At 40.7% G+C, this 27,034-nt stretch overlaps 1 protein-coding gene across 1 annotated transcript in view; it reads right to left on the minus strand.

The window, feature by feature from the left end:
- Positions 1-2,553: 2,553 nt before the first annotated feature.
- The window catches only part of LOC126284346 (la1-like protein 13), a 46,996-nt gene continuing 22,515 nt past the window's right edge, over positions 2,554-27,034 (minus strand). The window contains exon 3 of the mRNA XM_049983201.1: positions 2,554-2,852. Within this exon, the coding sequence (XP_049839158.1) occupies positions 2,759-2,852 (94 nt within the window). The 3' untranslated portion in view covers positions 2,554-2,758. The remainder of the gene's footprint in view (positions 2,853-27,034) is intronic.

Consider the following 27,034-nt stretch of genomic DNA (forward strand, 5'->3'; position numbering starts at 1 on the left):
ACTTGACCCAGTATTCCATGCTGTAACATGCATCCTGTATAAGAGATGTTCATGAAACTGAAGCAGAGTTTTTGGTATATATTGACGTAAGCTTTGTTTTTTGATCTATTTAGCTAATGTTGATATCTACAAACTGTTAGAGAATCTAGAATCCTCTTTATTATTAACTGATATCAGTTCACAGAAGCCATTATATAACTCAGGTCTCTATGATTTATTTTCTGAACAAGTTATAATTTACAAGGGTGGTAATTATATGTCATGCAATTATGAAGTTTTTGTCTCTCATTTATCCATTGCTTTTATTGACAGTTGTTCAGATATCAGTCTGAAACAACTGCCAACCTTATGGGTCAACAATCAATACATTTAATACCTTCTTTTTCTCTGCAGCAACCTGTGCCTCATGTTTTCAAGTTATCTAATTTAGGTCTCAGTAGACAGTTACTCAGCAGTAGTACTCTCGTATTCAGTGTTATGCACAACAACTGTGAGAGGACAATACTATGTAGCAAACAGACAAAGAACATACAGATTAAAATCCATAACAATGCTCATGGTAATAGTTGGACCTATTACGCATGGTTAGTGCCTTTATGTCATAGCAAGCATAGCTAATTACAGCAACTAAATTAAATGTAATATTTATTAAGTGTTTGGTGAAGACCTTTATATGCACTGTAATCAGAATATTTTGTAGTAATGACATCTTAATGTCTTGCCTTGGAGTTTCAAAGGGATATCGAGCTGTAATTTTTACAGCATAACACAGCAGTAAGCCATTTCTGTTAGAGCTGAACTCAGTATTGCAATAAGAACACTTTCTATTATTCTCATACATTTTAAAACACTGATTGAGACATAATTCGTTCACCTCAGTCTCCACATATATGATGAAAGCACATCTGCACTTCGAATTTCTTGAATGATGCAATGATGTCAATTGTGTGCTTGGCAACAACAAATTAACTCTTATTGACTCAGCTGTGGTTCTTAGTGAAACATTGTATACTTTGTTAATTAAGAGAAGCACTTATTTAACCTAGTTTCACAAACTTTATTTTGTAGTAGGAAATGGGTTCATAACCTATGCCAAACAGTATTAATGAAGTTTCTGAAACAAGGCTAAATAAGTGTTTTACTTGATTAATATAAATTAACTCTCATTACAATATCTGTATAGTGTGTTATGAAGAGGATACACATTTGTTATACCAATCTTCAGACTTGAGCAATAAAAGTTGTCGAACATTAAAATAATGGATAATGGTTTAATAATGTGTGTTACGTACAGTTTCGTTATAGCAGAGAGAGAATGTACAGTACTTTTGAACTGAACTAGCTTGCATTAAAAACCAAATGGTTGAGAAGCAAGTTTAGCAAGACTGAGCACCATCAGAGACCACAGAAATTCTTTCTGCTGTGTCTGTTTTTTGCTAGAGATATTAGGTGCTGAGACAGTCTGGTACAGATCAGTAATGCTCAGTTACACTGCAAACAAGTTCATATACTAGTTCACTGCAAACTGAATATACAGTTCTTGTGTGTCCTGCCATATCAGAATGAGATGATGTTGCAGTCTGGTTGAAGACTGAAATGGTAAATTCAAGAAATATACCAGTACCAGTAAAGCATACTATGTATAACTACTCAAATACTGCACATTCTAAGAAGGTTAATGTTTTTCACTCAGTCTAGATCTTTACACTGTGGCTCCTAGAACTCACATATTTGATGAAAATAAGAGCATCACTCTTTGACAGAGGGAACGAGATGTTTTTCTATGTCTGTAGATTGGACAAGCTATGGAATCTGAGAACAAGATTATTCAGTTTTTTGGGGTTCCTTTTTACAAAGATGATGGAATGTAGGGTTCCTGTTTATGAAGAGATGAAATGATTGATACAAAACCAAAATGTAACAGAACCAAGTCAGATGAATGCCTTTTGAATTGGAAAACAGTCATTCCTTGCAGTTGCAGGGAAATGATTGATGTCAATTTGCCAATTTTTAACTTCATGCATGAAGCTGTATGCATAAATTAGGCAGATAGAAATGTCATTTTGAAACTATAACATAACAAAATATTTTGTAATTCCTTATATGTAGATTGGCCCCTTATATATTTTGTCTTCGTAACGTTCTGTTTTTCCAACAATGATATAAATGAAACATAGTACCTTAGTTCATGTATGAAATCAATGATTAATATATGATATTTTTAATTCGTTTTTTTGCTATGAATGACTGGACCAACTGCATGTATACCAATAACAACAACATATATTACTCATATAATTTAGGAATGATCTTATTTGATATTTTACTAATATGAAGAACATGCTTTGAAAGATTCAGTGTAGTGTCTAAGAGAACAACCAAATAAGCAGAGAATAAGTGTTTAGCTCGTGTATTACATACTACCCAATAACAAACCATATATTAAGAGAGCAGTTACATCATTATTTCACTGTATAAGCAAATTGATTTAGCATTTTAAGTTACTTCTTCTTTTTTTAAGGGCTTTCTATAAATTGATTGACTGCTACACAGTTGTGGAAATAAAAGTCCAGCTTTATTTAAATTTTTAATATGCAATAGACAGCAAAAATAATAAACTAATTCACACACTGCTTGAAAGGAAATAATTAATTATCTAGTTACATAAGAAATGTTGGTTTCCTGATAGCATTATTTACTATGGATACAATTAGATGTAGCTTGCACATTGGAAATATTGTGTATAATTTTTCTGTCATCAACATTTTGGCACAGGGCAGCACTGTGGATAAGGTGAGTCAGGGTTTGGTGTGTCCAATACACAACCGTTGCCAACAGCTACACTACCACATCTGTAACAAAGGTAACAAAATTTGAAGGAAAATTAATTAACCATGATGTAAGGCACAAAATACAGAAAGCAGTGAATGTTGTAGACCTGGAACTGGCACTAATGATGACTGAGTTGTTGCATGTTGCTGTGGTATCTATTGGTAGATGGGGTTTCACCAGGTGTGGCCTACACCCTAAGAGGTGGTGGAAGACCAAACTGGTAGAGCATGCTGAGGAGAGTGTAGTGGGAAGGTCTCAGCCACCCAGTGTCAAATTACTATTGTTACAGGTACAAGTGACTAAGCTGTTTTAAGTCAAAAGCTAGAGAATATCAGCAGCTGTTTAAACAACACAGATATCAAAACAAATAATTACTAGTGACCAAATGGCTGTGGTGTTGATATAAATATTGACCTGCAAACAAGGACTCTCTCTCCACTCATGAGTTCTTTGGACTAAAAGTTTGAATGATCAGTCTGTTTACGTGACTTGTTGTATATGCACGTGCAGATGCTTGTAGTGAAATATACACCTGTATCGAAATATAAAGTGAAAGTGTGATTTCTGGATGGTAACCCATCACATTCCCACAAAGCAGAATGTATTCTGTACATTGTGTCTTTTGGAATCCTTAACATTGCTGCTGCAAGGTTTAAATAGCAAAGGAGGTGAATTAGAAGTGCTGCTAAATGATTATCTTAACGTTTCAGTGCTCTGCATCAGGGAGCATTGGTCACACTGCACCACCTGCAGATTTTTAACTCTTAAGTTATTTCTGTAAACAAACTTTTATAGGAAATTGTAACAGTTTGAAAAAGACTGAGTACTGTGTGTGTGTGTGTGTGAGAGAGAGAGAGAGACCTAAGAAAAGGGGAACTACCTTCACTTGTACATACATGTAATTTACAGGTAAATGAGCTCTAAGTTCAGTCAAGGTGTGCAGTTCTGTTTAGTGACTTCAGTGTTAAGTGCATATACTGAAAGGAATCAACTGATTAACTTGTTAATCTCTTACGGTCTGGCACCATAAGTACAAGATTCCTTTAGATATGATCAGGATTGTCAAAGAAATAACAAAGAAAACAATTTAGCAGATACTTATTGGCAAACAAATATGAAACTGTGACACTGAGATAACAAACATTCATCTTTCAGATTACAAGTCAATAAAATCTGTGCTTAAAGTATGCTTAATAATGGCTGCAACATAGATGACAACTATACCAGAAGAAGTCAGTTATGAAGACAGTGATAGAATTTACACTTGTATTCTACAAAAAGAACCTAGGAAAAAGTGTCCCAAGAAAAAGTCAATAAAGCATTTCATCAAATTTTTCTGGAATTATAAACATTGCCTTGATTTAATATTCCCAGTGAAATAAAAGTTAAGGAAGTCAAACACACAGATAATTCAAGGCATAAGTAAGTTGTTATAAACTCTTAGGGAGCTTAATACAGTGGAAAAACACAATGCTACTATGAAACCATGGATTAACAGATATGAGCAGACTGATGACCATAGATGTAAAGTCCCATAGTGCTCAGAGCCATTTTTGAACAGATATGAGCAACCTGATCAAATGAATCATGTGTGGCACCTATGAGGTTGACACCAGCATCGATCTGAGTATTGTCTTTGAACTAAGCTAATTATTATCTTTGTGCAGTTCCGCTATCCAGTTCTGTGTAAGCCTTGCTTGCATAAAGAGGTGAATAAATGAACTATTGCAAAATGGGAGTGTTGTTTGGTGTAAGTGACCCGAACTTCTCTCTCACTGGTTACCCCGAGTTGTAACGTCTTCCGTTTTCGCCATTTTACTGTGTCCGCGGCCTCCGCATCAGTTATGTTTGTGTGTATTAGTTTGACACAGCATTCGAACAATGGCTTTGCCCAATGCCTAACGCTGGATTTTGTGATCGACATGCATCGTGTTGCAGGTGCTGTACACCCACCAGGACTGTATCACGATGCCTCTCACTCGACGATTATGCCGATTTTGCCGGATATTTTCGAACCTGGAACAATAAGTGAGGGTAGGAGTGTGCATGACTCTGGCTATGCGACACCTTTGTTCTCGCCACATGTGCCCTCCCTCATCGACGGTGCAGTTACCTCTTACAGTCCTCCGTCCAGTGCGGGACCAATGCCGATTTCTGCAACCACTTCGTTGGAAAAACTACCACTGCCAGGACAACAATTTGCAACACCACAATCCATGCAGTATTATGTGGATTCCTGCCATGTGGCCGGAACTGCTTTGTTTACAGATCAACCGCCTCAGCATCCGACAAAGCCCGCACCTGCCTCGGTTAAGCATCAGCACATGCCTTCCTGCTTCGATACCTCGGCCTGCAACAGGAACAATAACTTGTTATCTGTGCCTGACCTCCAGCTCCGTCCCACTGCTAAGCCTCAGTGCTTTGTGCCACGCCATTCACCTTATCTGCTCACCGTTTTCAGTGGAGTGACTGTGAACGTGAACATTCACACATGCCGTCCGATGTTCGACATCATTTGCCACACTGTGCTTTGGGACAGACCGCATCTCTGCAGCCTCCCTGCAACACAAGTGGCCCTGGCTCTGATCATACGTCGAGCTATCCACGGACTAACACGCATTCTCAAACTTTGAACTTTTTCTCACCTGTCGCCCCGCACCTGCTCCAGTCGAGCTTCTGCTACTGTTCTCGGCACATCCCAGCGCCTCATCCATATCGGTCTTCTGCGACACGTCCATTCGAACACAACCACAACGTGTTGAACTTCTGCAACCGCAATTGACACATTACGGTGTCTCACCCGCATCGGCCTCCCGTGTCATGACGGATCACACTCAACCACAACACATCACCTTCACGCTGCCACCTAACCATCCGTGTCACCACAACCCCGGGAGGCACACTCTCCTGGAATACTACAGCAACAACAGCTTCCCCAACAAATTCAACTCAACCTGTTCTCCCGAACATTCTACAATGGTTACCAACGCTGCTGCCATTTAGTCTGCAGCTCGTGGTCGTGGGGTAGCATTCTTGCTTCCCGCGCCCGGTTTCAATTCCCGGCAGGGTCAGAGATTTTCTCTACCTCGTGATGACTGGGTGTTGTGGATGTCCTTAGGTTAGTTAGTTCTAGGGGACTGATGACCATAGATGTTAAGTCCCATAGTGCTCAGAGCCATTTGAACCTTTTTTTTTTTTTTTTTTTTGCCGCCGTTTAATCCCAACAGAGCAACAACCTGGTTCAAAATTGTGGACGAAGTGTTCAACCCTTACAAACTCGACGAGTCAGCCAGGTTTCTGTGCCTCATCACCCACCTGCACAACCAGGAGGACTTGATTGCTGACCTGGTCGATGCCCCGGACTCAGCTACCCGGTATGCTCTAGCAAAAGAGACAGTTCTACATCAGCTTGCACGTTCAACTGAGGCAGCAATAGTATGGCAAGTGCTCCACGTCGAGCAATTAGGCAAAGACAAACCTTCCCAACTCTGGAGATGCCTACGCTCCCTGGTCAGCGCCGATTTACTCTCTGACACAGCTCTCCTCACCATCTGGTCAGATAAACTATCTCCTCTCATCCATTTTGCTCTGGCTCAGACGCCTCCTGAACCTGTCGAGCAAACAGTGACAAATGGTGACAAACTACACGATGCATCAATGCTCTATTTCGCCAGCCACTGCCTACCTGACAAGTCTCAGGTTCAGGTTGATCATCCTGTGGCCAGATGCGGTCGGGGCCACACTGTGCCGACCATTCCGCTCACTCCAGGAAGCAGTAAACAAGCTACTGGGACATCACCAGCTCTGCCCACTGTCACGCCCCATCCTGCAACTGGGCCTGCTGCAGCCACCAAGCCTCGGCCACCACCACTGGCAATGAAGGTTCCGCAGGAAATGCAACCACACTAGCCTTACTGTTACTTCCACACACGGTTTGGTGAGGCGGCAAGGAACTGCAGACCACCCTGCTACTTCCCAAACACCTCCTGTGCAAAACGTGACAGGCACCCCCGCAGTGCTACATTCTGTCTGGGAACGACCGGAAAATTGCGGACGACTTTGCATTAAAGACATTTCGTCGGGATACCTTTTCCTAGTGGACACAGGCGCCGATGTTTCACTGCTGCCCACGTCCTTAACATTGTCGAACATCCACGCTCATCATATTTCACTGCAAGCCGTGATTTCAACTAAACTACAATGCCCTGGTTTGACTTCACTTGTCATCTCACTTTCCGCAAACTGCAAACTTGAGTGGACTTCAGTAATTTAAACTTCCGGGCTAAGAGGCCATCGTCCAACAGTAGAAATACTTCTCCCTGACGTTTCGTTGCCAGCTGTGGGCAACATCATCTGAGGTGAGTCTACAACTGGCTGCTAGGCCGTGAAGGTCCAGTTTATATAGAGCGCATAGAGAGCGCCACCACTCATCACGTGTTGTCAACAGTAAAACTATCTCTGGCTGGCGTCATTACTCTCGATCGAAGGTAATCGATTGTCACATCTTTGGTACAAAGTCGATCACCATATCTTATCTAACCTCAAGCCTTCTTCTTTCCTGTTCAAATTATTGTGGTGTTAGCCTGGAAGTTTTAATTACTGAAGACGCCGGCCATGAAAGCCTACACGCTATTATTCGAGTGGACTTTTTTAGTGTATGAAATTGACGAACCTACACTAGACATTGACTTCATGTGACACCACAAACTTTCACTGGACCTAGTGCGAAACACCATGTTTCATAACCCGCCCAAGACTCACTTCCCCCCCCCCCCCCCCCCAACCCGACATAACTTGATCCCGGCTCATCTCATCCGTACGTGCTCATCTCTGTCGATGACGTTACAAGAAACCACGCATAAGTGCCTTGTCGAGCTTGAAAACGTCGCCTGCCTATGCAAGGAAAACTTCGAGCTCTCCCTCTGGCTCCAAGAAACTCAGCTCCAGCTCTCTGGGACAGCAAAGGACACTGCAGCAAGGACAACGCCAGGTCAGTAAGTGTGCTGAATCTGCTTGCAGTCCCAGCAATCGAGCCTCCGTGTGCTTACCTCCCGCTACCCCTCGCAACTGTGCTATCAAGTCTACCATAATGTGTACTGACAATTCCACAGGACCACGCCCCTCTAACACAGCAGCATTTGACACACTGTTTGACACAAGTGCACATGGGCGACGAGCGTTACGTGGTCCCGAACTGACAGCTCCTACCACTCCCCTCGTGGACAGCAACTCAAACTATGCAACTTAAGCTCCTGGGTGCCGCTGTGCAACCGCCACTGACAACACAAACAGTGTACTCACACCTAGCACTTCGCCCGCGACCGTGCTGCCACAGGCCACGCCCTTGGACAATGGACTCACTAACGCTTCACGAGCTCTACCGAGCTCACCCGAACATGATGCCACTGCTTTGGGCTGGAGGCCATCTTAGCACATTGACTCCTGGGACACTTGGCCGCCTCGGCTCTCGTCGTTTCCGCCGAGTGGCTCCGAACACCATGACCACGTCTCGCCTGCCCTGCCCGCCTCACATTGTAAACAAACCACCTCCCGTGCCGCCAGCAACATTTCCGTCATCACCAACGGCATGGTGCACAAGCTTTACTTCACCCCAGGCCCCCCGACCTCCAGTAAATTGCGTTGACTTTGTCCCGAGCACCTCTCCGACCTTAAGAAACAGATTTCTGAACTACTAAGCTCCGGCGTCATTGAATCCTCTGGCAGTAGCTGGTCTACACCCATACATATGACACCCAAGAAAGACGGATTGTGGCGCATGTGCAGAGACTACCGTTGACTAAACGCACAAACAATTATGGACACCTACCCCATACCCAACATTGCCGACTTTACCAGTTCCCTCGCAGGTGCGACCACATTCTCTGTCATTGATTGCAAATGGGCCTACCACCAGATCCCCATGGCACCTTAAGTCATCAAGAAGACAGCAATCACCACCCCGATCAGGTTATTTCAGTTTTGATTCATGCCTTTTGGTCTGAAAAACGCAACCCAGATCTGGCAATGCTTCATCAATGAAGTGCTATTCGAACTAAAATTCTGCTTTGCGTATCTTGATGACATTATTGTGTTCAGCTCCTCCATCGAGAGGACAACAATTGACATGTGCAAACTGTTATGAACACTCTCACGGCAGCAGCCATCAAGACCAACCAGGACAAATTGCAGCTACATCAACCCGCTGTCACTTTACTCAGTTTTAGGGTCTCTGCCGACGGCATTTCACCGCCCCCTGAGAAAGTACAAACAATGCTAAACCTATCCAGACCTGCGTCATTCAAAGAGCTCCGGTGCTTAGCCCTGTGTTAACTATAATCTATAATAGATCCCTTGAACAAACAACTATTCCTAGTAGCTGGAAGAAAACACAGGTCACACCTGTCTGCAAGAAGGGTAGCACAAGTGATTGACAAAACTATTGTCCAGTATCCCAGACATCCATTTCTTTTAGAATCTTAGAACATATTCTGAACTCAGACATAATAATGTATCTGAAACAGAATGATCTCCTCCATGCCAGCCAGCAGGGATTTCGAAAATGTAGATAATATGAAATGCAAATTTGCACTTTTCTCACATGAAATCCTGAAAACCATGGATCAAGGCAGTCAAGTAAATGCCATACTTCTTGACTTCTGAAAAACATTTGACTCAGTCCCACATCTAAGCTTAAAATCAAAAGTTATAATCATACAGAGTATTAGACAATACATATGAGACTGGACCAATAAGTTCTTGGTAGGGAGGACACAACATGTTATCTTGGATGGAGGGTCATCAGCAGATGTAGTCATCAACAGATGTAGAAATAACTTTGGGAGTACCCCACGGACGTCTGTTCATGTTGTATATTAATGATCATGTGGACAGATTTTTGCAAATGATGCAATTCTCTACAAGGAAGTATTGTCTGAATGAAGCTGTTCAGATATACAGTTAGTACAGTAAAGCTGCATGTCCTCGGGAAAAATTACGGCTGTAGTTTCCCCTTGCTTTCAGCCGTTCGCAGTACCAGCACAGCAACGCCGTTTTGGTTAATGTTGCAAGGCCAGATCAGTCAATCATCCAGACTGTTGCCCCTGCAACTACTGAAAAGGCTGCTGCTCCTCTTCAGGAACCACACATTTGTCTGGCCTCTCAACAGATACCCCTCCGTTGTGGTTGCACCTACGGTACGGCCATCTGTATCGCTGAGGCACGCAAGCCTCCCCACCAACGGCAAGGTCCATGGTTAGACTTTGATAAGATTTCAAAGTTGTGCAATGATTGACAACTTACTTTAAATGTTCAAAAATGTAAAACAGTGCACTTCACAACATGAAAAAAAAATAGTATCCTATGAATACAATGTCACTGAGTCCAGTGGAATGTGTTAACCCATAAATATACTTGGGTGTAACACTTAGTAGGGACATAAAGTGGAACAATCACATAGGCTAATTTGTAGGTAAAACATGTAGCTGACTTCAGTTTATTGGTAGAATAATAGAGAAATTAAATCCAAGCTTAATAACCATTCATGTAACTCACCCTAAGATACTGCTCAAGCATGTGGGATCCATACCAAATAGGACTATCAGAATATATTGAACACGTACAGTGAAGGGCAGCATAAATGATCACAGGTTTGTTTGACCTGTGGGAGCGTGTCTCTGAGATGTTGAAAGCACTGAACTGGTAGATTCTTGAAGATAGACATTAACCATCCCAAGAAAGTCTACTGAAAAATTCCAAGAACCGGCTTTAAATGATGACTCTGAAAATATACTACAACCACTTACATATTACTCACAGAGGTATCATGAGGATAAGGTTAGATCAATTATGTCGTGCAAAGAGGCATTTAAACAATCATTTTTCTCATTATCCATATGTGAACTGAACAGCAAAAAGGCCTAATAATCAGTACAGTAACACATAACCTCTGCAATGAACTTCACAGAGGTTCACAGAATGTAGATTTAAATGTAAATGTAAATTTTGTGATCTGTGCATATGTATTGGGTGCCACATACCACCAGAAACCAATCAATTACTTGCTGAATCCATTCCACACACAATTACTATCATAATGTGTTCCATAGGATGACCAACACACTGTGGTGCATGTGGTCATAATTCACTACTGGCCATTAAAATTGCTACACCATGAAGATGACGTGCTACAGACGCGAAATTTAACCGACAGGAAGAAGATGCTGTGATATGCAACTGATTAGCTTTTCAGAGCATTCACATAAGGTTGGCGCTGGTGGTGACACGTACAACATGCTGACATGAGGAAAGTTTCCAACCAATTTCTCATACACAAACAACAGTTGACCGGCATTGCCTGGTGTAACGTTGTTGTGATGCCTCGTGTAAGGAAGAGAAATGCATACCATCACATTTCCAACTTTGATAAAGATTGGATTGTAGCCTATCACGATTGCGTTTTATTGTATCATGACATTGCTGCTCGCATTGGTCGAGATCCAATGACTGCTAGCAGAAAATGGAATCAGTGGGTTCAGGAGGGTAATACGGAATGCTGTGCTGGATCCCAACAGCCTCGTATCACTAGCAGTCGAGATGACAGGCATCTTATCCGCATGGCTGTAACAGATCGTGCAGCCACATCTCGATCCCTGAGTCAACAGCTAGGGGGCGTTTGCAAGACAACAACCATCTGCATGAACAGTTCGACGATGTTTGCAGCAGCATGGACTATCAGCTCGGAGACCACAGCTGCGGTTACCCTTGATGCTGCATCACAGACAGGAGCACCTGCCATGGTGTCTGCAATACCAAACCTTGGTGCATGAATGGCAAAACATCATTTTTTCATATGAATCCAGGTTCTGTTTACAACATCATGATGGTCGCATCTGTGTTTGGTGACATCGCAGGGAACGCACATAGGAAGCGTGTATTCATCATTGCCATACTGGTGTATCACCCGGCGTGATGGTATGGGGTGCCATTGGTTACACGTCTCGGTCACCTCTTGTTCGCATTGACAGCACTTTGAACAGCGGACGTTACATTTCAGATGTGTTACGACCCGAGCTCTATCCTTCACTCATTCCCTGTGGAACCCTACATTTCAGCAGGATAATTCACAACCGCATGTTGCATGTCCTGTACGGGCCTTTTTGGAGACAGAAAATTTTCAACTGCTGCCCTTTACAGCACATTCTCCAGATCTCTCACCAATTGAATACATCTGGCGAATGGTGGCCGAGCAACTGGCTCGTCACAATGTGCCAGTCACTACTCTTGATGAACTGTGGTATCGTGTTGAAGCTGTATGGGCAGCTGTACCTGTACACGCCATCCAAGCTCTGTTTGACTTAATGCCCAGGTGTATCAAGGCCGTTATTACGGCCAGAGGTGGTTGTTCCGGGTACTGATTTCTCAGGATCTATGCACCCAAACTGCATGAAAATGTAATCACATGGCAGTTCTAGTCTAATATATTTGTCCAATGAATACCCATTTATCATCTGCATTTCTTCTTGGTGTAGAAATTTTAATGCTATATTTTACCTCATAAAAGTATAGTTTTGCATAAGTTGCACAAGCAGTTGTAAGCTAACAGCTCTGCTCTCCCAACCTCTGCAAACGATTGTGTAGAAGTGTTGTGAAAAATATGAAGGTAAGTGAATGTAGGCACACCACTGACTAGCACATTCCTCCAATTCCACAATTTGCCCTCTTATGATTCATATTGGCACATCTTACATATTTGATGGGTATGAAATGAAGTCCAAAATGATATACTGTGGGTTCTCAGTAAAGTTAACTGGCAAAACAAAAACAGAAAAATACACTGTCAGGTTGTAAATGTATCACTTTATTGAATGTGAAGAATTTCATTTGGAACTTCCTATTAGGTAAACAATGTTTTAAATGATTTATTTACTATGTTATAAGGAGTATACACATCTTGTGTCATGACAAACAGTAGATTTTAGCACAGACTATCTAATGTTACTGAATTCTTGGGTAATAACCTTTAGAAGATGCTTATAGCTGCTAAATTCTAATAATGAGAATTGATCAAAGAAAATATCTTCAACAACATACTATTAAAAAGTGCCTTGAATTTCTGTTAGATTTATTTACTAGTTACTGTATGATCAAAATTACTTAGGTCTTGTTGTCTGAAGTATCCATAATTTGATTCTTAGATGTTGTACACATTGTACTTTAAAAGAAGGAATGCTGTGCTACAAAAAATTGGAATGTAATCTATTATAATTATTTAACAAAGGTGTTCCATAGATGTGAATTGCATTGCATTTGAAGGAAAGTGTTGCTTCTCATTTGTTTATGTGATATTCGTTGAAACTCTGCTTTTTACTTTTATGAACTATGAGTAAAATAATGAGGCCAATAATTTTTTCACTGATGCATTTCTATTTGAAAAACAAATTCATTCATTTATCATGTTTTGTAAATTCCATAATGCAGAAGAGCATTGAAGGATGTGTAGGGAGTCAAGTTAAACATTAGCAGGTGGACAACAAACCTACAGCAGCTACTTTGAAAATAGTCATTACTTCTCTTTCATACCTCAGCTGCTAGTTTTGTCAGCTACTTCATACTAAGTTTACTGATTTCAGAGACCACTGTAAGCAGCTCAGATGTTTGGATAAATTGTAGGAGAGCTAATAAGAGACTATTTTCACTTTTTTCAGTTTCCATCTAATGTCTCCCGGCAACATGTTAAAATTTTCTGCACCAGGATATAAAACACCGTTTGAATCCTAGTCAAGAACGCATAGTCTATACAGAAATTATTTCCATTGTGGTTGTGTATTTCACAGGGCATCCTAATTCCATTCAAAACTTTGCACAAATATCATTAGCAATAAATGCTTTGGTACATACCAGGTCTGTTCAAAAGATTCTGGAACATTCATAATTTTGTGCTAATGGTATGTTGGGGTGAAATGTGATTGACATCTCTGCACACAACTGTGCTTGATGTGTAACTGCTGGAAGTATCATTGTTATGTGACTGTTAGTTATTGTTCAGTCCTGTATTGAGTAGAACATTGTGTTGCACAGTTTGTGAATTTCGAGATGGCCGGGTTAGAGGGGCAATGTATGTGCATTAAATTTTGCATGAAACTCAAGGAAACCTTCACAGAGACACATAAAATTATACAGGAAACTTACAGTGATGAGTGTTTAAGCCATATTTGGTGTTATGAATGGTTCACGTTGTTTAAAAATGGCTGGATGGAAGCTAAAGATGACCCTCGTTCAGGACACCATTCAACATCTACTGATGATACTCATTTCTGGAACATCAACGAAACTCTATGTGCCATTAAAAACTGCCTGCCAAGAGATTGCAGAAGAATGTAACATTTCAGTTGTATCATGTCATGAAATCGAATGCATTGTGCTACCACTAAGATTGTCCCATGAGTCAAGATTAGAAAGACCTTCATCTCACAATCTGTGAAGGGCTTTTGGATCATGCAAATGAGAACAAGATATTCCTTAAGAGAATCACAACTGGTGATGAGACATGGGTCTATGGTTATGATGTTGAGACCATGGTTCTGTCTTCACAATGGGTTGGGAAACATTCTCCAAGACCAAGGAAAGCTCGTTAGGTCAAAGCCATGCTGATAGTTTTCTTTGACTATGAAGGTTTAGTTCCTCATGGATTCATGCCACAAGGACAGACTGTTAATCAATGATACTATCAGGCTGTGTTGTGACATCTGACAGAAAACATGTGAAAGAAATGGCCTGAAATGCGTCGAGACAGTTCGTGGCTCTTGCAACATGACATTCATCCCTATTGGTGAATGACTACTGCACAAAAAATGAAATAACTGTGTTGCCTCATCTTCCATACTCTCCAGATCTGACCCCTATGGACATTTTTTATTTCCAAAGTTGGAAACCCCTTTTAAAGTAGGATGAAGATTTGCAACAATAGAGGAGGTAAAAGAAAACTTGCAGATGCTTCACATGATCCAGTAAGAGGCATACCAAGGCTGCTTCCAGAAGTGGAAATCACTTTGAGAGTGGTGTATCAATTCTAGAGGAGAGTATTTCGAAGGGGACCATGTGCACTAAGTACAAGGTAAGTGTACAACAATGTTGTGAATGAAGTTATGGAATTTTTTGATCAGACTTCGTAAGTGTAAGAAACACTAGATCTCTTCACAGACTTCTGCAAGGTGTTCAGTTTACTTAAGTTTCTCACTGAAGACTTTTTTAGATAAATATTCTCCTTGATGTTACTTGAATAGCCCCAGAAGAGTAATAGAGTGGGACAGTACTGAATGAAAGTATGAGTGTGTGTAGTGGTGTAGGAATCTAGTTCGCATCCAACACAATGAGAGAGATTTCTAAATGTAAAGCAGGCAGAACTGAACCTTTTGGATAATGTATATATTCATATGCTGGTGTTGCCTCAATTTATTATCCATTTAGAGGTGTGAAAGCTTGACACAAGGAATTTCATTTGATCTTTACTTCTGGTACTACAGCATCACTTTTAAATCACAGAATGGTATTATGTGATAAAATGTTCTTTTTATACAGACACAGTATTTAAAGTCAAAAGAATAAAAAACTACAATCCAACAACCTCTAAATATTGATGTATATTGTTAATAAGTCTAGCCTGAGAGGCTACATGTCTTCCATCTACTACATTCTCTCTCTCTCTCTCTCTTTTAAAGCTAATGTTTTAGCTTCAATTGTTTTTTCACTACTCACTTATCTTGCTCTGTCAGACTGTGGTAGAAGCAATATGCAAGTCCTTTGTTCTGCATGCTTACAGAATAATAAGTTAAAAATTATTTATTCAACTCTGTGTCATTTCTGAAGATCAGATGATATACTTTATTTGAAATTATATTTTCTGGACTACATGTATCATTTATGATTTTCAGAGGTTGTCTTCACAGGGTTGGAGCTGGACTGTTCAATGACCAAACTATTTCAGCTTCATTTGTGCTCCTTTGTTAATCACTCTCTTAACAGAGGAAGAAACTGTCTTTGTAAATACTGAAGTCCCACGTTTTATCAGTGTAAGAATTTGATTAAACTCTCTCAATTCAGAGTCACCAAACAATGATGGCAGAGAACCAATACATATGGGCCTGACACATAATCATATTTTTTCAGCCATGGGATTAATTAATGATCACTGGTGGAATGTAGCTTCTTGTTGCAGCAGAAATGTGCACATGAAATTCTGAATCATTCACATTTTTTTATGTTGTTTAGCTGGAGTATTGTTTCATTTTAGAACTTTCTCTGCTGAGAGGGTACTTTTGAGTACCCAACAGTAATTTTTTTTTATAGTTGCAGAATATTAATTTTAAACAATGAAAAGCCCAAAATAGAATAACTAAAACATAGAAAGGATAGACTGCTACTCACCATAAAGAGGAGCTGTTGAGTCATAGACAGGCACAACAAAAAAGAATACTAGAAATATTTAAACTTAATGACAAGGGTCCTGCTTAGAAGTAGAACTTTCACGTATTCACACAGTAATAATTAACACTCACTTGGCAGTTATCTGTGGGCACTAAGTGTCTGACATGAGCAGCAACATGCTGGGATGGACGGCAAGGGTAAGCAGGAGGCATGCAGTGGGGAGGGTGAATGATAGCAGCGTAGGGGTGGGGAAGATGCTAGTGCTGCGTATGGGAGATTCCAGGGATGTGGTAAGGATGGGAAACAAATCCTTGTTACAGCAAAGGGCACCAGCAGGGCACCATCCTATGCTAAATTATTCATGGGCTGTCTAGAGGGATCCCTCCTAACCACACAGAATCCCAAATCGCTAACCTGATTCTAATTTGTTGATAATATCTTCAGGATTTGGACCAAAAGTGAGGATACCATATCCACATTCCCTCAGAACATCAACACCTTCTTCCCCATTCAATTCATCTAGTTTGTCCTCAGCCCAACAATCTACCTTCCTCAATGTCAACCCCCACCTTAAGGATGGGTAAATCAGTACCTCTGTCCAAATCGAACCTTATAACCACAAACGATACTTCCACTTTGGCAGCTGCCACCCATTCCACCTCAAGAAGTCCTTTCTATTCAGCTTAGCCACCCATGGTTCTGACATCTGTAGTGACAAGCAGTCCCTCTCCAAATATGCCAAGGGTTTCATTGAGGTTTTCACAGACTGAAATTACCCTCACAATTCAGAAACAGATCTCCTATGCCTTGTCTCACCACTCACCTACCATCTCCCACAGACCTACAGTCCAGCCTCAAAGGAGCACTATTCTTCTGACCCAGTACCATCCAGGGCTGGAGCAATTGGATCACATTCTTTGCCAGTATTTTGACTCTCTCTTATCCTGCCATGAAAAAAGAAGTATCCTCACCATCCCTCTGACAAAGGTATTCTATCACCCACCCAACTTATGCAGTATCCTTGTGCATCCATGCTCCACCTCTGCTCCCAGCCCCTTGTCTCATGGTTTGTACCCCTGCAACAGACCCAGGTGCAAAACCTCTCGTGTACATCCACTACCACCTATTCGAGTCCAGTCATTGGCATCTCCTACCCTATCACGGCTGAAAGCAAGGGGAAACTACAGCCGTAATTTTTCCCGAGGGCATGCAGCTTTACTGTATGATTAAATGATGATGGCACCCTCTTGGGTAAAATATTCCGGAGGTAAAATAGTCCCCCATTCAGATTTCTGGGCGGGGACTACTCAAGAGGATGTAGTTATCAGGAGGAAGAAAACTGACGTTCTACAGATCGGAGTGTGGAATGTCAGATCCCTTAATCAGGCAGGTAGGTTAGAAAATTTAAAAAGGGAAATGGATAGGTTAAAGTTAGATATCGTGGGAATCAGTGAAGTTCGGTGGCAGGAGGAACAAGACTTCTGGTCAGGTGACTACAGGGTAATAAACACAAAATCAAGTAGGGGTAATGCAGGAATAGGTTTAATAATGAATAGAAAAATAGGAATGCAGGTAAGCTACTGCAAACAGCATAGTGAACGCATTATTGTGGCCAAGATAGATACAAAGACCACACCTACTGCAGTAGTACAAGTTTATATGCCAATTAGCTCTGCAGATGATGAAGAAATTGAAGAAATGTATGATGAAATGAAAGAAATTATTCAGATTGTGAAGGGTGATGATAATTTAATAGTCATGGGTGACTGGAATTCAGTAGTAGGAAAAGGCAGAGAAGGAAACGTAGTGGGTGAATATGGATTGGGGAAAAGAAATGTAAGAGGAAGCCGCCTGGTAGAATTTTGCACAGAGCACAACTTAATCATAGCTAACACTTGGCTCAAGAATCATAAAAGAAGGTTGTATACATGGAAGAATCCTGGAGATACTAGAAAGTATCAGATAGATTATATAATGGTAAGGCAGAGATTTAGGGAACAGGTTTTAAGTTGTAAGACATTTCCAGGGGCAGATGTGAACTCTGACCACAATCTATTGGTTATGAACTGTAGATTAAAACTAAAGAAACTGCAAAAAGGTGGGAATTTGAGGAGATGGGACCTGTATACACTGACTAAACCAGACGTTGTACAGAGTTTCAGGGAGAGCATAAGGGAACAACTGACAGGAATGGGGGAGAGAAATACAGTAGAAGAAGAATGGGTAGCTTTGAGGGATGATGTAGTGAAGGCAGCAGAGGATCAAATAGGTAAAAAGACGAGGGCTAGTAGAAATCCTTGGGTAACAGAAGAAATATTGAATTTAATTGATGAAAGGAGAAAATATAAAAATTCAGTACATGAATCAGGCAAAAAGGAATACAAATGTCTCAAAAATGAGGTCGACAGGAAGAGCAAAACTTCTAAGCAGGGATGGCTAGAAGACAAATGTAAGGATGTAGAGGCTTATCTCACTAGAGGTAAGATAGATACTGCCTACAGGAAAATTAAAGAGACCTTTGGAGATAAGAGAACCACTTGTATGAACATCAAGAGCTCAGATGGAAACCCAGTTCTAAGCAAAGAAGGGAAAGCAGAAAGGTGGAAGGAGTATATAGAGGGTCTATACAAGGGCAATGTACTTGAGGACAATATTATCAAAATGGAAGAGGATGTAGGTGAAGATGAAAGGGGAGATACGATACTGCGTGAAGAGTTTGACAGAGCACTGAAAGACCTGAGTCGAAACAAGGCCCCGGGAGTAGCCAACATTCCATTGGAACTACTGACAGCCTTGGGAGAGCCGAGAGCCAGTCCTGACAAAACTATACCACCTGGTGAGCAAGATGTATGAGACAGGCAAAATTCCCTCAGACATCAAGAAGAATATAATAATTCCAATCCCAAAGAAAACAGGTGTTGACAGATGTGAAAATTACCGAACTATCAGTTTAAAAGGCACAGCTGCAAAATACTAATGCGAATTCTTTACAGACGAATGGAAAAACAAGTAGACGCCAACCTCGGTTAAGATCAGTTTGGATTCCTTAGAAATGTTGGAACACGTGAGGCAATACTGACCCTACGACTTATCTTAGAAGGTAGATTAAGGAAGGGCAAACCTACATTTCTAGCATTTGTAGACTTAGAGAAAGCTTTTGACAACATTGACTGGAATACTCTGTTTCAGATTCTGAAGGTGGCAGGGGTAAAATACAGGGAGCGAAAGGCTATTTACAATTTGTACAGAAACCATATGGCAGTTATAAGAGTCGAGGGGCATGAAAGGGAAGCAGTTATTGGGAAGGGAGTAAGACAGGGCAGTAACCTCTACCCGATGTTATTCAATTTGTATATTGAGCAAGCAGTCAAGGAAACAAAAGAAAAGTTTGGAGTAGGTATTAAAATCTAGGGAGAAGAAATAAAAACTTTGAGGTTCACCGATGACATTGTAATTCTGTCAGAGACAGCAAAGGACTTGGAAGAGCAGTTAAACGGAATCGATAGCATCTTGAAAGGAGGATATAAGATGAACATCAACAAAAGCAAAACGAGGATAATGGAATGTAGTCGAATTAAGTCGGGAGATGCTGGGGGTATTAGACTAGAAAATGAGACACTTAAAGTAGTAAAGGAGTTTTGCTATTTGGGAAGCAAAATAACTGATGATGGTCGAAGTAGAGAGGATATAAAATGTAGAATGGCAATGGCAAGGAAAGTGTTTCTGAAGAAGAGAAATTTGTTAACATCGAGCATAGATTTAAGTGTCAGGAAGTCGTTTCTGAAAGTATTTGTATGGAGTGTAGCCATGTATGGAAGTGAAACATGGACGATAAATAGTTTGGACAAGAAGAGAATAGAAGCTTTTGAAATGTGGTGCTGCAGAAGAATGCTGAAGAGTAGATGGGTGGATCACATAACTAAACTGGAAGTATTGAATAGGATTGGGGAGAAGAGAAGTTCGTGGCACAACTTGACTAGAAGAAGGGATCAGTTGGTAGGACATGTTCTGAGACATCAAGGGATCACCAATTTTGCATTGGAAGGCTGCGTGCAGGGTAAAAATTGTAGAGGGAGACCAAGAGATGAATACACTAAGCAGATTCAGAAGGACGTAGGTTGCAGTAGGTACTGGGAGATGAATAAGCTTGCCCAGGATAGAGTAGCATGGAGATCTGCATCAAGCCAGTCTCAGGACTGAAGACCATAACAACAACAACAACCCTATCAAAGGCAGGGCCACCTGTGAAATAGCAATTTGCTCTACAAACTTCAGCTGCAACCACTGTGATGTATTATTTGTGGGCATGACTACTAACAAATGTCTATCCAAATGAATGGCCACTGTCAAACTGTGGCCAATATACAGCTGGACCATTCAGTTGCTGCACATTCTGCCCAATATGATGTGCTTCACTTTAATAAATCTTTCAGTCTGTGCCATCTGGTGTATTCCCACCAGTACCAGCTTTTCTGAACTGCACAAATGGGAACTCTCCCTATGGCATATTCTTCATTCCCATACCTCCCTGGCTCCAACCTTTGCTAGTGCCTCTGTCTTCCACTGCATATCCCCTTCCCTGCTCCTACTACAGTAGGCATATCCTTTCTGTTATACCAATACACACACAAATCCTTTCCTCTTCTCTATTTCTCTCACCTCCCATCCCCTCCCCCCTCCCCATCCAGCACAGCCACCCAATGCTACACTTAGGAGGTCTGTCCTGTCCCCAACCTGTCCCTGCATACCTCCAATGGCAACATTAGCATCTTGTTCCACCCCTACCCTGCTACCCTTACCCCTCCCTGCCACATGCCTCCTCCTTTTGCCCATTACCCATCGCAACAGGTTGTAGCTCATGTCAAGTGCATTCACAGTCAGCCATTAGTCCTTTGAAATAGCAGCCATGTTTATGTGAGTTGTTATAGTGTGAATGTATGAGAATTCTACTGCTGAGGAAGGACCTTGTCTGAAAGCTTAAATATTCTTATTTTTTTCCTTTGAGAGTATTAATTCTGTAACATTAAACATTAAGCTGTTGTCTGTGAACCAGTTGTAAGCCTTGCCCATTATTTTCCTTGGGGTGATTGTTAGAGATGTTTTTAGTCCCTTTATCAGCATACTTGTATCAACAACAAGCATAATTGATTTTGAGAGACCTCAAATAATTTATGTAGGTCAAGAACAGGCATGCTCTGAGCACAATACTTGTGTGACACCATATTCATTGTTTCCTCTCTCTGAAATTACCTCTGTGTCTTGGTTCTTCTTTGCTACTATCGCTCCATTAATATGAGGGGGATGCCTTTGAGGCAGTAACACTGTGGTTTCCCTAACTGACTTATCATGTACACAATTGGAGCTGTTGGTAGCATCACTGATATGCCAACAAGTTATTTCTAATTTTTTAGTTTCCTCACATGGAGCATTCAAGGAAACCAGGTTTCTAACATGTATTGACAGTAAGACTAGTGATCACTTTTAATTATCATTCTTACGAGTTAAAATGGCAACAGACAGATAGTGGTGACACCAGTTTAGCAAGATCCAGTTGAGATTTAAGGTCTCTGAAGAATGGAGTGCATCTGACATCTAATTTGCATTTTACATAAAGCATCTCTGGCAAATACTACAGCAGCTTCTCCAGTGAGACAACTGTGGATTCATTCCTTCCCTTCTTCATAATACTCTCCATCACACAAGGGAAACGTCAAGACTCTTGTTATATAGTATTTCAAATGAATGCTAAAACTTGCACACTTATTGAGACAAGTGACATTATCACTATAAACGTTCTTCAGCATATCATGGCTCTATTCTGCTGATGTGTGAAGTTTACAGCTGTTGTACATCAAGAGTTAAGAGACCCAAAATCTTTTGTAGCTCCTGCTCCATTTATAATTGTCATAAAATGTTACTTTCAGCTAATGAAACACAACAATTTTAAAAGAAAAAATTAAAATTATGTCCAGCCTTCCTACGAACTCAATAAAATATCTGGATATGGAAGGAATTTAACATATGACACTGTGGCTCACACCATCATTTTCTAAGTTTTAGCAAGCACTTTTAATTAAGCCTGAAGTTCAACCCTTGAATTTTTGTTCCTTGTTTTAATAAAAAACATGCAAAAAATCTGAACCAATTTCACAATTTCACTACTGGTATCTAAGACATGTGATAATGCTGTTCTGTATTCAGGTTATAACTTGGTTAAGAAACTATACCAAGCGAGCACACTGGACTCACATTCAGGAGGATGACGATTCAAACCCAAGTTTAGCATCCTGATTTAGGTTTCCTGTGGTTTCCCTAAATTGCTTTAGGCAAATGCTGGGATGGTTCCTTTGAAAGGGCACAGCCAACTTCCTTCCCCATCCTTCCCTAAGCCAATGGGACTGATGACCTTGGTGTTTGGTCCACTCCACAAAATCAGTGAGCCAGCCAAACAACATGTGTTACACAGAATGTTGATCTGTATGTTAGAAAGGATCTGTCACAGTTCCTACTTCAAATATCTGAAATTTTATGTAATTGTGAGGTATAACTTTCATGGACATAACAAGAAATTTTAAACGAAAGAATAAATTATCACTGTAAAATTATGAGGCAAAACAGGAGGTGAAATTTAAGTAGGCTCTACTTCTAAAAGACAAATATGGAACTATGCACACTATCCTAGTATTCAGAACAGAGAGGGACAGGCTGGGAAAGGTTAAAAAGGAAAAACAGGATATGTATAACTATGAAATGGAGTGAGTATTTAGGCTCAGTCATGGGCAAAGAAAGTGGTGAATTTCAGTTTATTGGTAGAATACTGGGGAACTGCAATAAGTCTACAGGAAAGATTGCTTACAAATCACTCATGCGACCAGTCTAGAATATTGCTCAAGTATGTGGGACAGGTACCAAATGGGACTAATAGGGGACATGAACACATGCAGAGCAGGACACCACAAATGGTCACAGATTTGTTTGATCCATGGTAGGGCATCACAGAGATACTGAAGGAAGTGAAGTGGAAGATTCTTGAAGACAGGTGTAAACTATCCTGAAGATGTCTGTTAACAAAGTTTCAAGAACTGGTTTTGAATGATGACTCTAGGAAAATACCACAACCCCATCACCCAACATAAGAATCATGAAGATAAGAGTAATAACTGTATGCTCAGAGGCATTCCTGAACTCCATATGTGAATGGAATGGGAAGAAAATCTACTGACTAGTACAATGGGATGCATCCTCTGCAATGCACTTCATAGTGGTTCACCTAGTGTAGGTATAGATGTAGATGTAGATGGCAGGGAGGCTCCCGTCCTCACACACAGCCTCCCCCCTCCCCCTCATATTGTTACATCTTTGTCACAGGTGTATCCCTCTCAGCCTGGGGCCTGACTGACTTGCCATTCCTTTCCAACCTTCCACCTCTATCCCTCTCTGTTCTGAAAACTAGGGCAATGCATATAGTTTTATATGTGTCTATCAGCAGTACTGAAATTTTGCCTTCTACAAGTAAGCCTGCCTACCAGTTTTGTCTTATAATTTCATAGTTTTCTTGAGTGAATTTTTGTTTTGTTAGAATCAATGGTCTCTCATTTATGTGAATATGTATTAAACTTTTTACAATCACTGGTAATTCTGAATAGTATATTTTTAATGGAATTTCACAGGTGAGGACAATCACAGTCAACACAGTCTTCATCCTCTCACTCCTCTCACCTATATCTTAACACCATCTGATCTGCTCTGAACACGTGGGAATTGTGCATCCTACATGTTCTTCAGTTCCACCATACTGTGCAGTATAATTACTTCTTGGTCTGGTGCATCTGTTCACATGCATACACCTACCTCCATGCAACTCCATATTTCTCTCTGTCTGTCATCTGAGCTACACAAATATGCCCATAACTAAAAGAACCTTTAATATAAGTGAGAAATCGTTGCACTATGTGAAGTTATGGATTAAAGTATGCTAAGATAACAAGGAGATCTTTGAAAGATTGCATAACATAGATTATCTTCATCTGGTTTCAGTAGTTTTTTTCTGTTCCACTTCCCCAACAGTCGACATAGGAATATCGCTTGTGATGCCATGACTAATAATGAGTTTTCTTCCCTTTCTTTTACTACCTTATACTTCATAGATATATTTATGGTGACGTAGAATATTTTTTCATGTGGTTATATATACCCAGGGTGCTGAGACATGTCACTTCAAGGTCACTCCCCAAGTGCTGTAGAGTTGGTAATATAACAAACAAACAAGTGAACCAATAACAGCATCGAACAAAAGCCAGTTCTGGCATCGATGTTACCACGTTCCCCGGTTGCCAGCTTCTGTGTAAGCATTGTATGTTAGTGCACGAATACCTGCTATTGTGTTGTGTTACCACCTGGACTACAATTTTTGTTTGTTAAACAATGTCACCAAACTGATTTCATTCACCAAGCGACAATCCGATGTGCCGTGGAGTGCCATTAAGTAGTCAAGCTTTAGAATTGCTACGGAGGACATGTGAGTTTTACGAGCAAGAAAAAGAATTTGTTTCTGTTCATGGGCATGCATCGATTCTTGCCGATAAAGTTTTAGAGTGTACCTCTAAAATTCCAGGACTCAGTGAAAGAACCATTATAAGGAAAGGGGTGCTATTTCAAGAGTTACAAAACAGTGAAGTAAACCATGTGGAAGAAAGCCTCTGTGGGAGAAACAGTGTGTTTTTAAGTATTCTGGGAAAGAAAAAAGGGCAGCCTCATCCTGTTACATATATTGATTCTTTCCAATCCGATGCAATTCATCGGCACATATACAGATACTTTAAAAGCAAGGAATACCCACAATAGTGAAGCTGCTAATTCCTCTAAAAGAAAATGAACTTTTCTCAGGCGGGAAAATGTCACTTAAGATGACATTAAAAAGTATGGGCTTCCGTTTAAAAAAAGTTAGATAGACGGAAACTGTTACTTGAAAAAGCTCATGTCATTGCAGCTCGTACCATTTTATTACGCAAAATTGTAGGAAAGGACATACATTCAGTCATATGGTTAGACAAAACCTGGGTCAACAATGGAGAATTAGTTGAGAAAGGATGGACAGATGATACTCCGAACATCAGCGGTCATCATCCAACAGGAAGAGGATCCCGATTAATTGTGGCCCATGCAGAATCTTCAAATGGCTTTGTGCCTGAAGGACTTTTAGTTTTTCAATCTAAAAATAGAAGGTTTCTACAGTGGATTATGATTTTGTTGCTGCAGTTTAGTGTTTTGACAGTGTTTGTGATGGACAGTGCACCGTATCATTCTGTAATTTTAGATAAAACTCCAACCACTAGTGACTGTAAAGAAACTATGGTGCAGTGGTTGCAGGCGAGAGACATTGCTGGGGACATGAGCATGACAAAGCTGCTGCTATACTCGCTTGTAAAACAAAATAAGCCATGATGCCTAAATACGTTGTAGATGAAATTGCAAGTGAATAGGATCACTTGGTAATGAGATACCGCTTTATCACTACCATTTTAATCCAATTGAATTGGGTTGGAGTGAAGTCAAGGTGTACATTAGACGTAACAATAAGACTTTTACTATAACAGAAGTGGAAAGACTGCTACATGAAGGTCTTGCTACTGTAAACGCACCTCATGGAGGAAAACAGTAGACCATGTTGCTAAACTCATAAGAAAAGCACAGTTTATAGACGGCATTATAAATGAAAACAAACAATTAATGATTTCTCTTAAGGATGATGATGATGATGATGACAACAGTTTTGGCGCCAATCCCGAGGATAGTGAAGGAGAACTGGGTGGAATTGCACCGATGACATCGTAAATTGGTGAGTTTAAGTGTATACAGAATTAATTCTTTCTCTCTGCAATCGGGTAGGCTATTTGTGTTTTGCTTTATTTCTTTCTATGAGTGTGGATAGTGTGTTCTTTGGTATACTTAGGTTTACATTATTATATGACGTTTTACATGCAGCTATTACAATAACAATTTGGAACAACTTTCCATAGATGTTGTCATTAACTTCAGGTGTTTTTATTTGCTGGTTTCATATACTATCAAACGCTTAGTCTCCATTGTCATTATCTCCATTGTTAGAAAAAGTACTTTGTTGCAGAGTTGTGGGTGTGTGTGGTGGCAGCTATTGCAACCTCGCAACGACAGTGTAGCCAACTACACACGAGCTGTCAAGTGACACATTTCACTGGCCTGAGTACAGTGTGGTACATGAAGTGTGACTATGTTTACTTTGCTGTTTTATATATACAATTTTCTTATGTAAAGACTTCAATTTATGCTGATGATTTGTCAAATAGTTTTTTTAAAATATATTGTGTGAAACAGAATGCAATGGGCAGTAGTAGAGCGAGAAGTGGAGCAAGAGAGGTATTGGTAGTTGTCAGGTCGAACAGTGTGGCAGTCAGTCGCCGATGACTCATGTGCGTAGCGAATCATCCGCACATATACAGACACAAGCAGACATAGGTACGTTAGGTACTATGTCTGCTTGTGACTGTATATGTGTGGATGGATGTGTGTGTGTGTGTGTGAGTGTGTGTGTGTGTGTGTGTGTGTGTGTGTGTGTGTGTGTGTGTGTGTGTACCTGTCCTTTTTTCCCCCTAAGGTAAGACTTTCCACTCCCGGGATTGGAATGACTCCTTACCCTCTCCATTAAAACCCACATCCTTTCGTCTTTCCCTCTCCTTCCCTCTTTCCTGATGAAGCAACCATGGGTTGCGAAAGCTTGAATTTTGTGTGAGTGTTTGTGTTT

This window comes from Schistocerca gregaria, chromosome 8, assembly GCF_023897955.1.
Source record: "Schistocerca gregaria isolate iqSchGreg1 chromosome 8, iqSchGreg1.2, whole genome shotgun sequence".
NCBI classification, from domain to species: domain Eukaryota; kingdom Metazoa; phylum Arthropoda; class Insecta; order Orthoptera; family Acrididae; genus Schistocerca; species Schistocerca gregaria.